The sequence below is a fragment of the Cricetulus griseus genome, chromosome 5 (genome assembly GCF_003668045.3).
Source record: "Cricetulus griseus strain 17A/GY chromosome 5, alternate assembly CriGri-PICRH-1.0, whole genome shotgun sequence".
NCBI classification, from domain to species: domain Eukaryota; kingdom Metazoa; phylum Chordata; class Mammalia; order Rodentia; family Cricetidae; genus Cricetulus; species Cricetulus griseus.
The window spans coordinates 32,121,463-32,136,597 of record NC_048598.1 but is presented as its reverse complement, the minus strand read 5'-3'; the positions used below and the strand labels follow the sequence as shown (position 1 = coordinate 32,136,597).

At 44.9% G+C, this 15,135-nt stretch overlaps 1 protein-coding gene across 2 annotated transcripts in view; it reads left to right on the top strand.

Annotated features, from left to right (window-relative positions):
• The window catches only part of Tnr (tenascin R), a 75,121-nt gene extending 61,101 nt beyond the window's left edge, over positions 1-14,020 (top strand). For both annotated transcript variants that reach the window (XM_027417270.2, XM_027417271.2), the window contains 5 exons: positions 1,228-1,379; positions 3,822-3,918; positions 8,466-8,627; positions 13,089-13,252; positions 13,901-14,020. In XM_027417270.2, the coding sequence (XP_027273071.1) occupies positions 1,228-1,379; positions 3,822-3,918; positions 8,466-8,627; positions 13,089-13,252; positions 13,901-14,020 (695 nt within the window). The remainder of the gene's footprint in view (positions 1-1,227; positions 1,380-3,821; positions 3,919-8,465; positions 8,628-13,088; positions 13,253-13,900) is intronic.
• The last annotated feature ends 1,115 nt before the right edge of the window (positions 14,021-15,135 follow it).

The following is a 15,135-nucleotide window of genomic DNA, read 5'->3' as shown; positions in this document are numbered from 1 at the left end:
TTGTGGCGTTTTCCTTGTAGGACATGCTCTGCCTAAACCGTCCACTGTCCTGCTTTTCCAAGTGGTGGGGTGTCACATCTGTGGTGTGTGGGTAACACCACCAGGAGGCGCTGTGTTAGCTGACACCCGCTGCTTGCCTCAACCTCTCTTCCTGTCTATCTCAGTTCCACACAGAAACAGAGCTGTATCTTGTGACCATATTCTTCATGGACCCAGAAGCCCACATTTACAGAGCTCCCCAACCACCACTCCTTACATGGCAGCCTGTGCCTTTAACTGGCCCTCTCAGCAGAGCTCCCCTAGTAGACTGTTCTTGGCTCGCCTGATAAGCACAAAACTTATCTCAGAGAAAAGTGCTCCAGGATTTAAGCTTCTCTCACAGCTAATTAGCTATTGTTTTACAGATTGGGCTGTTCCTTCTGAAAGATGAGCTGCAATTTACTTCCCCTGCTCTCTCCTTAAATTTAAACTGAACTGTAAAACATGGCTGTTTGATTGTTTGGTACAATCAAGAGATTGCTTTGTACAGGGAATAGACATTCTTCTCCATGCTGACGCTAAGCTTGTTTGGGACTTCCTTAATGGCTGCCGCGTGGATAACAAAGACTTTGTTCAGATGCCTTTTGTCTTTTTGAACAGTGGTCCCTAGAATGGTCCACTGGCCCATCTCTACACAATCATCAATGGCATTAACTGGTTTCCATGCTGCAAGGAGGAAGTATTTATTACCCTCATTATACTGATGAGAAAGCCGATGGTTAAGGCCTTTAGCTTTTAGCCAAGCAAACTGATAAGCAGAGAATCCACACCACAAACTCAGCCGCTGGTCCTCAGCGTTTGTAAGTCCAGGTTTCACATCCACACATTGGATTTCACACCTGCGCATCATGAATTATACTCATGATGATGTACCAACCACAAAACTCTTTAGCACATCCTCTGACCATAATGGAAAAAAGGAACCATTCTAAAAATTGCTTTGGGGGCTGATAAAATGGCCAGCAGGTAAAAGGCATTTGCTGCTCAGGGTTAGCAATCTGAGGTTCATCCCCAGAATCCAGTGGTGGAAAGAAACAACTGGTTCCCTCAAGTTGTCCTCTGACTCCAAATAGATGCTGGGGCCTGAATGCATGCCCATGCGCGCGCGCGCACGCACGCACACACACACACACACACACACACACACACACACTAAATATAAAATTATCAATTGTTTTTCTTCTGTAGGGGGCCGGGTATTCTCTCATCCTCAAGACTGTGCTCAGCATTTGATGAATGGAGATACTCTGAGTGGCGTTTACACCATCTTCCTCAATGGCGAGCTAAGCCACAAGCTGCAAGTATACTGTGATATGAGCACAGATGGGGGCGGCTGGATTGTAAGTACACTGTAGGCATGTCCTCGGGCTTCTAGCCTACCTGACCGAGTACCTGTGGATTATAACGTCACCATCCTTTGCACTGTCCTTTTATCTACCCCCTTCATTTGGATCTTGGTCTCTTCACTACCTTCAAGGCCCTCATTCAGTAGCCCTCCACAAGCAGGGACAGAAATGACCATGTTTTTGGTTTGTTTTTCTGTTTTTTAAGTTTCATTTTGTTGCTATGATAAACGCCATTGACCTAAAGCAACACAGGGGAGAAAAGTGTTTATTTAGCTTACACTTTCAGGTCATAGTCCATCATTGAGAGATGTCAGGGCTGGAAATCAAACAGAAACTAAAGCAGAAGGCATGGAGAAATGCTACTTACTGGCTCATTGGCTTATGCTCAATTCGATTTCTTATATAATCCAGACTCACCTCCCTCAGGACGGTATCCCACTTCAGTAAAGACAACTCCTCATAGACAGAGCCACATGCCAATCTAGCAGAGGCCATTCTTCATTTGAGGTTTCCTCTTCCAAGATGACTCTGTGTTAGGTCAAGTTGACAGTAAAACCCAACCAGGACACATGTGAAGGATGCAATGGCCTGGCCCAAACAAGGGCTGTAAGATGCCTGCCTTGCTTTGGACTCTTTCTGCAAACAGAGTGAATGCAGGGAGTGCTGGAGAAGGGAAGGAGTGAGGCACATGGATTCTGCTTGCCCAGGGCTAGAACTAAAATGAAGAGGAGGTGGCTGCCTTATAGAAGCACTTGAGCCTCCCATGGTGAGGCAGTTAGTTTCCTTATCTTAGAGGGTAGCATATGGCAGATTAGATCTGAGGCAGAATGTGGACGGCCCTCTAGTTACCAGAGCTGCTTGTGACCTCATTCTGTCCTGAATCCCTAGAGCCGCCATGGCCTTCAGGGAGCAACAGTAGTTGGGAGAGGGACACTACTTGCTGACACCACCTCCTCTCATACCTGATAGCCTAGTACAGAGCAGATGAAATAGGGCAGCCTGAAGGTGCTAGCCACTGTACTTTTTTTTTTTTTAGTTCAAATTAGAAACAAGCCTGCTTCACATGTCAATCCCTTCTCCCTCTTCCTCCCCTCCCCCAACTCCCCACCAGTCCCTCACCCACCCCTCCTCTGCTCCCCAGGGAGGGTAAGGTCCCCCATGGGGGCTCCCCAAAGTCTGTCATAAGGCCTAGACCCTCCCCACGTGTCCAAGCCAAGAGAGCATACTCCACGTGGGATAGGCTCCCAAAGTCCCCTCCTATACCAGGGATAAATATTGATTCACTGCCAGGGGCCCCACATAGAGCAAAGGATTACCAGCCTATAATCCACATCACCAAAGGAACTAGGAAACAAGAAGGACTCTAAGAGAAAAATGCATGGACCCCAGAGAACGGGAAGGGGCAGTATCTCATGAGCCAATTGGGAGCATGAGGGTAGGGGAGACGGAGCTGGCAGAATGAGAGGGGGAGAAGAGGAGGGGGGAGGAGGAAATGGAGGAGAGAAGGGTTGGATCAGGGGCAGGATGAAGGAAAGCAGGATGAGAGATACCATGACAGAGGGAGCCATTATAGGTCCCAGGAGAGATCTGGCACTAGGGAGATTTCCAGAGATCTACAAGGATGACATCAACTGACAGTCTAGGCAATGCCGTTCCCCTATAATGAGACTCATGACTGCCTTACATGCCATCCTAGAGCCCTCATCCAGTGGCTGATGGAGGCAGAGCCACTGTACTCTTGAGCAAGTACCTGAAGCTGGCTCTAAATTGAGCAGCAGGGGTTGAATCAGTACGGATGGAAACAGCCCTGCCCACCCTCCTGTACACACCCTTCTTCACACAGCTCAGATACAGCACTGGAGCATCAATGCTCCAAAATGGGAAGGTTTTGAAGAGTTAAATGTTGACTGCACTCACAATACTCTTGGGAGACATTTTCTTTTATGTTTCTGACATATTTGTGCCTCCTTCTTAAAGTATAATTGGAAATTGAAGCCAAGGCTGATGTATTGGAGGTTAAATGAAATTAGCACTTAAACAGCTTGGAAAGTGAATGATATGCAATTGCTTTGCCTGCAATAAGATGATGGCAGTGACTAGATGATTTGAAGTTGGTCCCAGTCCTTTGGTGAGAAATACTTTCTACTACTCTCTGTGGTGCAAAGAGATTAATTTGAGAATCAAGCCTATTTCCCCTGACTATTTGGAGCTTGATATGTATCCTGAATCTTTTCTATATCACAGGGGTTTGCAAATTAGTGTCGATATCACACCCCCAGCCTATTTGTCAGAGACATCAGCACTTCAAGAAAAGGGCTCTGAGCATCCCCCTGCAAAAGCTGCCATGAAAATATTAAGCTCACTTCTGAAATGGTCCTGATGCTAGCCAATACAGAACCCCGTCATATGGAGCATCTCCTCTCTTTCTCTTCACAGGTATTCCAGAGGCGGCAGAACGGCCAAACTGATTTTTTCCGGAAATGGGCTGATTATCGTGTTGGTTTTGGGAATCTGGAGGATGAGTTTTGGCTAGGTAACATCCACTTTGTGTTTTCCCTGCACAGGCTGCCCTGGGTTTCTGTCCATCTCTCTCCTTTCTGTGTCTGCCTGGGACTGTCAGAAGTCTGTGTCCATTGAGAAGTTGACAGCTTGTGAATTGCTTTTGTGCCTCTTGCTCCGTTTGGCTCTGCTATTGATCTGTTTTTATCTGACTGTGGTGTTTTCCTCTTTGCTCTGTCTCTTCCCATCCTCATTAATAGTCTTTTATGCTGATGGATCTTGACATGAGGCAAGTACAAAGGCAGGAATTTGCCTGGTAGGGAAGGGGGCACAGGGAGCAATGGGCAGGCTGGCCCTGTCTCAGAAGCTAGGCAACCAGCTAGCCAGCCTTCAGGTCCAGAGAGAAATGAGACTCTGCTGGGTTCCTGGGAGAATGTTATTATCTGACTTGGGAGGGAAAGGGGAAAAATGAGAGTGACATTAGAGGTAATTTCCTGGAGGTCTGACACAGCAGGAAGTTTAGATGGAGGTTTAGGTGGGTACAGGAAGATAAACACACTCAAGCCAGACTGATGGTGCTGATGCTGGCGCATAAAGCAGTCGAAGTGTGAATGCCCACGATTCTCCGTGAGATTTTCCTAATGGTTGATAAGGGGAGGCAGACAGAAAGGCAAATACATGGTGACACTAGATACTTGCACTCTTCTCTCTCCCACTCCTGCCACATTCTTCTTCAAGCCTCACCATCTTCCCATGGGTAGCAAAGTAAGAGCCTTGGAATGAGTTCCCTGCCCTCAGCATAACTCTGTTGTCTACATAGCCCTAGAATGAGCTTCCTTGTGGTCTGAATCTGAGGGAAGAGTAACACAATTTGGTAAAGCCTTTCAGTGACTCCCATCATCATCCAGTTAAGGTGCAAGACTTCCTATTCTCCCCTTCTGGATCCTTCTACCACCAAGCACCTCACTGTCTTTCATCCCTCTTCCCCAGCACCCACCTTCAAACCTGCACAACCATGGAAGTTTCCTCTGTAAGATACACTCCTTCAATCAATTGTCCCTTCCTCACCTTGGTGTCTACCTACCTATATCCAAAGACCCAGTTAAGCACCTCCTCCTCCATAGAAGTCATACTGGCTTTTATTTTTTTTTTCATCCATTGTCTGTGGGATAATTAGCCATGTTCTGCTATGGCTTGAATCATGGTATTTTACTTTATCTGTCTAGACTACATTGGATGCTTCTTGGGGGCCAGGCTCTCACCATTCAGCTTTAAACATCACTGCCTAAGACTTCTTGAGGGATATGTACCTCAAGTGTAGATATTAATTAATGGTAAGAACTTATTGAGTATCTTTTAGATAGCCAAATCTATGTTTGCCAATATATGAAATAAAAATGTACAGTAAGAACCATATAAACCCACTAAGAGAGAATTCAAACAAGCAGAAAAATGTGCTTTGATTTAAAACATCTTCAAACAGCTTGGGAGTCAGTAATACACATGAATCAATGTAGACACAAGCAGTCAAGACTCATAGCTACAGAAACCTAAGCCACAATGTACCCGGTTTCTGTGAAACATGTGAACTATTCAGCACTTAAATGATCTATATATCACTTTCTATTTAATTAAATATATGTTTTAAAAAAGCTTTATCCATTGCCAAAATGGAAATCTGGTTGTTATGTGCCATAAATAAAAGGATGCCTCAAAAGTAAAAGTATCATTTAAAAAATGAAAAGTGAAAAGAAAGCAGCATTATTATGATTAAATGACAGTTACATGCAGGAACACCACGTCTATCGCTGCTGCTGCTGCTGTTGAATGACGATTAGAAAAAGCTCTATGTTCAGCCAACCATGAGATACTAGGATAAAACCCAGACTGGGAGTTAAGATTAGGGTCAAGGTTTGGGTTTCATGTCCCTCTTTTAAGAAAAGCTGAAGTGGAATGTGCAACTATCCCTGTTTGTTCAAGGTTATTTAGTTCTTTGTTCCCTCATGTGTCTCATATCACCAGAGATGCCCTTTTACACCCCAGACTAACTGATGAACTCCTGACAAAAAGCCCCAGGTATCAAAGACAGAAAGATCAGGAGAATGGGAAAGAGGGACAGGAAGAGAGAGAGTAGGAATCCTTTTGACACATGCAAACTGGGGACAGGGAAGAAACCCTCCGAGTGGATGAAAGGAACAAGCCAGAGAAGTAAGGAAATGTGATGTGGCGGACTGAGTGAGAAGCATGTTACAGAACTCAAATATTAGAAAGAGAAATCTTAACATAAGATAAATGAGGAGTGTTAGTTATTCCCCCCCAGCTGCAACAAAGTAACCAATATATAAATAAACAAACAAAGCATCAGGCATGACAGAGGGAATAGGAGACAGACAGTCAGGTTGCATCTGGAATAGAAAGGCAGAGACAGACTTGTGCTGGAACCCAGTACCCTTTCTCCTTTTCATTCAGTTGATCATGCAGTCCACATTCAGGATGGGTCTCCCTGCCACAATCAGTCTAATCTAGATCGTCCCTCACAGACACATCCAGAGGCTTTTGTCTAAAGATGCTTCTAAATCCAGTCAAGGTAACAATGAAGATTAATCACCATCTGAGGCTTTGCTAACAGAGACCTGAGGCTATGTAGTTAAGCAGCAGTACTCTGGCCAGTAAATCTAAGGCCTCACAGCTCATGTTCTAAGTTGGGTTATCTAGCACAAGAATCCCTATTTTAGGATCTGGTCCAAGTTATTTACTGGGGTGAGTTCTTATTCAAGTGAGTTATTGAGTTGAATTACCCAAGAAGAGGATTGAAAGAACCAAAAAAGATCCAGGAAAATCCTAGCATGGCGCATTGATTGAAGACTCCCTTTAGATGGAGCCCAAGAGATGCTCTGGCTCATGAATTACTCCTCTGGCTTAGATCCCACTGGGCAAGGACACTAGCCTTCTGTACCCTCCACTGCAGTCATTGACCAGAGTCTGCTCCAAGGTATGAGGAGAAAGAAGAAGTAACTTACTTACTCAGAGGAAATTAACCATCAAAGAGGCAGCTGTGAGGCACCAGCAGCCAACATGTCTAGCAGCTAAGGGTTGGGTTCCCCAGCTGAAATGCAGCATTCAGGAACAACATCACCTGCAAACAGAACAACTGCACAAGTCAAGGACAGGCTATGGGTCAGCGGCTGCACAAACAACATTTGAAAGCCTTCTGTTTGCAATCAAGACAAAGCTTGAACTCTTAAGCAGCAGGTAAAGGAACCAAACACTTGGGCCCTTGGCCACCCACTTCACCCTCTAAATTCCCTGACACAAAAGGAAGAGGGAGATTTAAGTCATCTCTAAATTTCCTTGTACCTATACCACTTTTTATTTCTAAATCATGGTATACTAAGATAGATAGATGATGTCACAGCAAATGGAAAGAATCCAACTTCACCAGGCACATAGAAATCTGGAAGGCTCGGAGTCCTCAGCAATACAAGGTCAATAGTGCAAAGTTTAGGGAGATAGATCAAAATCAGAGATAAAGCATGTGAGAAAATCTCACCAAGAGCATCTAGGCTCTGCCTGAACTCTGACTTAGAGTGTTTTGTGTCTTATAAGAATTTCTTATCCCAAGGCCTGAGATGCTGAGAGGGCAAGTGAGTGGGAGTTTACAGAGACCAGTGAAGAGGCAGCCATGCTAGATAGCCATATGCTACATGTTTGACACAAAAAACAAATGGATCCAGGATGCAAATAGCAACAGAGATGCTCCCCAACTTGTAATAGGTTATACCTATTAAGAGCATCTTCAGTGGAAATTATTGATAAGTTAAGAGTGTTTAAAACACTAACCTACAAAACATCACAGGCTAGCTACACAGTGTTCGGCAGAGCGTGGCTGTTTGCCCATGTGTTCACATGACTGACTGGCAGCTCTACTCAGCTGATGCCAACCTAAGGACAGAGTGTAGTGTAGTGTATCTCTAGCCTAGAGAAAGACTCAAATGTAAAGTGCAGTTTCTAACAAATGCAGATAGTTTTAACACTATCATAAGATGGAAAATTCATAAGTTCTCCCCATTTCTCTGACCAGTCTCTGGGGGCCCCAGGAACCCTGGATAGAAGGGAAGGGCAGCACAATCCAAGGTGGCCTGAGCTTTGAGGCTGCTGGAAACCCTACTGTGTTTGGGTATCTTGGCTTCTCTGCCCACATGCTTCTACCCGTTGCTTCCTACAACTCAAACCAAAAGAATCACACTTGTTAAAGACTTCTTGGGATTTTGCTACCATAATTTGACACAGAAGATTTTTGGGAAACAGGACCAAGAATCTTGAGCTTTGGGGCTTGACAGTTACTAGGTCAAGATTAGATGGTATGATCCGATGTTATCTGAGGTGGCACTCCTCAGCAGACCTGGGGTGACCTCCTCACAAGAGGACAGTTAGAGTCTCTAGCAGGGACTCTTTGAAACCATCCTAAGAAGGGTGGAGGACAGAATAATGTGGATGACCAATGCCTTCTCCTTAGCATGTGTTTCCCTCCCATTGCCAAAGCTGCTGCGGCAAAACTCAGTACACTGTTCTTCTCCACAGGACTAGACAACATCCACAGGATAACAGCCCAGGGCCGCTACGAGTTACGTGTTGATATGCGGGATGGCCAGGAGGCAGCCTTTGCCTACTATGACAAGTTTGCTGTAGAGGACAGCAGAAGCCTATACAAGCTCCGTATAGGAGGCTACAATGGCACTGCAGGTACCCATGGGTAACCGGGTGTGTTCCAGTCCTGAGTTACAGAGGAAGAAGAACTCATCGAGTTCGTGAACCACGACAGAAACAGACAGCTGAGTCTGATTCCTCCTAACCATTCAGGAGACCTAGAATCAATTTCTTGGGACTTTAGTTTTCTACCATGAAAAATTATAATAAATAGTGATATCTGGAAAATTTTAATAGTGCTATCTAACAGAATAGTCAGAAAAAATTTCTGTAAGCCCAGTAAGCGTGTCTGTGAAGTTGACTTGAAAAGAATGTAACTTGAGAGCAAAGGGTTGCTTGTCTTATCTAGATTAACCTGTGTAGGCTCCCATTTAAAGAGGGCAGAACTACTACTCATCTTAGTAGACATCTCCTTGCAATGGCAGCTAGGAAAAAGGACCTCTGAACTAATGAAACAATTGAGATTCTCCATTCTTGGAGACATTCCTGTTCTGAGGGTTTCTATTGCTGCAATGAAACACCATGACAGAAGAACAGCTGGGAAGGAAAGAGTTTCTTTGGCTTACACTTCTAGATCATAGTCTATCATTGGAGGAAGGCGGAACAGAAACTCAAGCAGGGCTAAGAACCTGGGGGCAGGAGCTGACAGAGAGGCCATGAGGGTGAACTGCTTACTGGCTTACTTCTCCTGGCTTGCTCAGCTGATTTCTTATAGAACCCAGGACCACCAACCCAAGGATGGCCCCAGCCACCAGGGGCTGGGCCCTCCCCATTGAGAAAGTGCCTTACAGCTGGGTCGCATGGAAGCATTTCTTCAACTGAGGCTCTTTCCTCTCTGATGTCTCTAGCTTGTGTCAAGTTGACATACAAAACTACCCAGTACACTCCCCCTCACCCAAATATTAACAGTCATCATAGAACCCCATGAAGGAGCAAAGGACATTGCTTTAAATGTCTCTTTGTTCTCCCAAACAAAGAGACCATGTTGGGTTTCCAGTGTTGATTTTTATGGCATTTTTTACCAAGCAGAACAACCATCTGTTTCAGCTCTATGTACTCACAGTTCTGTGAGAACACATCACCCGAGCTATCCCTCAGCCTTTGCCTAATGTGCTCTATTACAGTACATTTCATGAAGCCTGTTGTACCGGGTATGCTACTGTTTGGTACATGAAGTTATTGGACATTTCATTTCTCTAATTTTAGAGCTAAATGCTGGTGTTTAATTTTAGCAGCATTTCCTATGACTCTTGGAATTAAAATGAACATCAAGGTGTTACCCTTCCAATTACTGCATCTGCTCCATTATTTTCTTTTCTCAGCCAGATATTGTTATTCTAAAGAGAAGACACACTTACCTTTGCTATTGTTCACAGCTGAGTCATTCACAGTGGCAATCAGAGAAGCCTGAAGAGCCCCAACAAAAGGCCCAATTTGCCACACTTTGAGCATAAAACAGCCATTGAAATGGACATTAAACAAGATGTCAGACTAAATCATTTCAAAAACTCAATGGATACTATTCTCTCCCTAGAATTAGAATTGTGCCTACAAAGAAGCCTTTCATGTTTCTCCTATGGGAAGAGAAACAAGCCATCTCTACCTCAGTCTGTCTCCTCTCATCCCTCCTCTTTATCTTTCTCTCTGCAATCCCATATGTTATCTGTCTACCTTGGACCTAGCCCTGGAAACCTCTTTCCCAGCCCAGTCTCTCTGCTGCACCACACAGAGGTCAGAACTGCTAGACTGCATACCTCTCCCTTGTGTCAGAGGCCAGTGTTTTCTAAAACTTGGCTGGTCATTCTCAGAAATTAATGATGATTCATCTGTCACCTTAAATATCCAGTTCACCTTCTTCACCAGATAAAACCCTGGGTTTATTTAGGCTACTCCACCTCTAGGCAACTGCAGGCACTTCATATTGGGATAGAAAACCAGGACCCCTTCTTCTTGGCGTTTGCAACAGTTCCCAGTTCCTCTGGCTCTTACCACTTCTCCTGGCCTCACTGGCAACCCCAGGGCCTCCAGTCCAAGTGCAGCCCATCTTCTACTCCCCATTTCTGAAGGCCCCCAACCTCCATGACTATCTAAGTAGAACTCTACTGAGATTCAAACTGAGACTTCCAAACTGTGTCATCAGTAAGGGCAGAGTAACTCTTACTGACCTGGTTTTGGAGGCTCTAAGGGTTACCACCTAGTTTAAAATGGAAAACACTGGGAAGTAGCTCTTTGCACAGTAAATGGCACTGTTAGGTTAAGGATACTCATAGAAGGCTATCTGGATGGTAGACGAAGGATCTTTCACATCTGCCTATTTGTCTGAAATCACTACCAAGAAAACATCTGGTGGACAAGAAGCCATAGATGGGCTAGCTTCAGTAGGCGGGGTAAGCTTGATGGGTTACTTACTACGTTGGCCCAGCCACATGGTTGGAAGGATCAAGAGTGAGGGTAGTGAAGCATACCTATAATTAAAGCATGTGAAAGGCTGAGAGGGACAGATTAAGCATTAAGGCTAGCCTGGGCTATATAGTAAGATGGAGTAAAAGGGAGAGGCAATACAGGTAGGAAAGTGGGAAGAGGAGGGTAGAGGGCAAGAGGGGGGAGGGGAAGAAAAAGGGACAGAGAGAAGACAGGAGAGAGAAAGATTAACTCCAGGTAGTCTTGACACTGAAGGAAAAATTTAGTCTTTACATGGAGAAAAGTCTTGTAAGTCTGTAGTGGCATAATGGGATTTGGATTTTAGAAAGCTCTCTAGGACAGTCTGTCCCAAGCAGCATAAAGTAGATCTGAGGGAAGAATAGAGAGACCAACTGGTGGCTGCTATATTAATCCTGATGGGAGATAACAGGAGCTCTCACTAATGTCAGAGCTATGAAAAAGGTATGAATCTGAACAGTGGATCAAGAGAGTAAACCAGGACTTAGTTCATGTCTTGAATATAGGAGGTAGATGTATGAGGCAGGATACAAAGACCAAGGGGACCATGTCTGAAACAATTGGCTGGCAACATCACAGTAGAAACCATCAAGAACTGTTAGGAGAATAATGAGGATATATTCTAGTTGCAGAAGGTGAGATGATAGGAACGTGAGTAGACACAGCCTAGTCAGTGAATTGATGGTTCAGGAATAGGTTGCTGGAGAGTACAACTGAACCAATCATTGTAAGGTAATGGATATAAGTATGACCTGGGATAAAGGAGGTAAAGATGATATTTAGGAGGGGAAAGTAAGACATCTTTCTTGACTTTTTCAAGCAGGAATAGCTAACAAAAAGTGTTTCCATTGGTGGGATGGGCTCTGGATGGGGTGCCATGTCTGAACCCTTCAATATTATAGACGAGAATGGGATGAAGCATTTTGCCTTGGGGACTCCTCTCTGAGGTGAAAGCTTCCTTGAAAGACTGACTGTCCAGAGTTCAGTGGATGTGGAGAAGGAGGTGCTGAGTGGACAACAAGAGCATAACTTGAAAGCTATAGAGTCAGAACTGTGTCCCTCTTAGAAGAAAGCTACCTTGAACATATCTAAGATCGTTTTTCATTCAATAAATAATGTGAGTTACCTTCCCAGCATCTCCAGCCACAAAATCCTGCCAAGGGCTTTCACCAATCATGATAAGCAAATGATGGTCTGGTCTCTCACCTTGAATAATCAGTTCATCTGAGTCACCACACATCTCTGACAAGAGAACACCCAGTCCCCATTTGTCTCTAAGAGAGAAAAATCTCACCACAGTATTAGGCAGCTTTTCTGGTAGTATTGAGTAATTTCTCTTTTTCTATTTAGCCAAAACTTTCCTCTTTGTAGTCTCTACATATTCATCCTCCCATCTCCTGACAAAGTTTACTTATGTGTTCTTCTTTTCCAGTAGCTCATCATATATTTGGCAATAGTGACCATGGACACTTTCTCCCCATCCAAGACTGCTTCTCCCAAAGGACACAGTCCATTTCCCTACCCACTTCTCCTTTAACAGGGTTTTCATGTTCCTGTCACCCTGTTTCTTGTAAATTGGAACTCTGGCTGCTATTGTTCCTCTTCATAGGCAGAACCAAGTTCTCAGTGTGGGGTATTGGGTGCAGTTTGATCAGGGCCAGCAAGCACAAAGGGAAGCCAGGATGAACTTACATAGTGAAGATCCAGAATGATCCAAGTCATCGCAGTGGTCCCTTGCTATCTCCAAAGGACATAATGGGAACATGACTGTTCACTTTCCCAGAAAATCCTGGAAGAAATAGACAAAGGTGTTACAATAGTGCTATCTGGGTGGAATTCCCAGCAAAATCTCAGTAGTGAAAAGGTAGATTAGAGAGGGAAACATGGACACTCCCCTGCACCCTATGCCCCATGAGGTAATGTGTTCATAAGTTCAGCAGAGCATGTTTCAGCTCAGAAGGAGCAAGAGAGGTAAGCCAGGATTCCATGTGGAAACCAGATATCCAGAACAAATGGGACAGGCCCCTGATGCTTTTGTTTTAATTTTCTTTTTTGCAGGAGACTCCCTCAGCTATCACCAGGGACGCCCTTTCTCCACAGAGGACAGAGACAATGATGTTGCAGTTACCAACTGTGCCATGTCATACAAGGGTGCTTGGTGGTATAAGAACTGCCACCGGACCAACCTCAATGGGAAGTATGGAGAGTCCAGGCACAGTCAGGTAAGCCATGGTCTGGCTGTGGTCAGAGTGGTTCAGAGGATGGAACCCATATAAAAAGAAGTACTCTAAGGCTGAGAAAAGACCTTGTAAAAAGCTTTATGGAAGGAGCTCATCAATTCATCATTGGCTTAATGGCACTCTAAGAAGGGGCCCCGAAAGAAAGATCAGAATCCTAAGTAATATGGGCTACTTCCCCAAGAGATTGCAAGTCCCCCATCTGGGCTAAGAGACAAAGAAACAGTAGAACACACTCAGGGAAGTCCCCTTAGTTCTTGGAAAACCCCAGGAGTTGCTCACCCCAAGTGTAAACCACTCAAGTCTCTACTTCACAAATGAGCTGTCCACAATTACACTATCCAAAATGCTTCCACCTAGTTGGGAGTTGGACACTCACCACAATCCCCTAGTACAAGAAACTCCTGAAGGCAAAAACATAAAACTGGCAATAAGAAATGACCCACAACTTGCCTTCTATAAAGACCCAGACCTGTTTAAGGGGAAAGCTGGAAGGAGACCCAGCTCTCTTTCTCACACTGGGAACTCTGCCATAAGCTGCTTGTTGACTAAGAGCTAGGTCTCGAGCCAGTCATTCTATTCTCAAGCTGTGGGGGAAGGGGGCTCTGACATGTTCATCTTTCTCACACTCAGGGAATCAACTGGTACCATTGGAAAGGCCATGAATTCTCCATCCCCTTTGTAGAAATGAAGATGAGGCCCTACAACCATCGTCCCACAGCCGGAAGGAAACGGCGAGCCTTGAAATTCTGAGCACTGGGCAGACAGCCATCAAGCCAGACGATCTTTTCTGTCACTTGTTTGTATTTTATAATATGGGACAAGGGGGGAGGGGCATCAGTAATGTGCTTCACAACGTATTCAGACTATCTGAAGGAAGCAGGGATCAGTTAGGTACCATCTGCTCATAGTTTCTGCTGCCTTGGAGCCTGACACTCGGGCTACATGTTCCCTGCTAATCAGTCCTCCCTAATCATCCCCTCCTTTCTCAGAGGAGGAAAACTGGGAGTTTAAAATACAATTCAAAACCAGGCCATTAAGTACAGAATGTTATGGCAACAGGCACACACACCTACTTTCTCTACCCTCCTTTTGAGACACTTTCCCACCTCTAAGTGATAGTGAACTGGCCACAGCTGACCACACCAGCTGAGAGAGAAGCTTGGCCAGTCTCCTCTTAAGAGGAAAGAGGCTCAGCACACCCTAACACAACAGCCCCAGTTCATTGAAATGGGCTAAAGATCCCCACGTTCTGACACTTAACTCTGAGAAGGAATGGCCTCTCTTCCAGCCCCACTCCTCCCCTAGTTCTAACCCCCTAGATACTATAGACCTACCAACCCAACCATTGTTTAGAACTCCAATTGCCAAAAGCTGTCTGCCTCCAGCCCTGGGTTATAAAATAGCTATGCCCCTGGATGTCATAAGCCACTGTCATGGAATAACCTTCTTTGGTGGTGAGACTAGAGAAGGGTTTTGTTTCTAACATGTTTGCATCAGGCATTGAGAAAGGATGGGAGTAGAAATCAGGGTACCTATCAGGGAATCTGTAAGTCCCGCTGTGAGTCCCACCTTGCTTAGAGCTGCTTTTTTGCATTTCTGACCAGATTTACCATGGATTCCCCTGATATCCTAGTTGAAGGTCTCTAGTTCTGTCCTCAGCCAGGCTCTATCCTCAGTGCAAGCGGCTTAATAAGAATCAAGGAAAGAAGCTGTGTGGCCATCAGGCATTCTCCTGACTAATTAGCTCTGGGAGAGGATGGAATGCTAGTTCTGGTCTTTTGTTTGTTTTGATCCTGTGGTAGGAAGAACCCACCCCTCATGAGGTGAGATCATGGGAGACATTTTCCATCCCCCTTTATTATTCT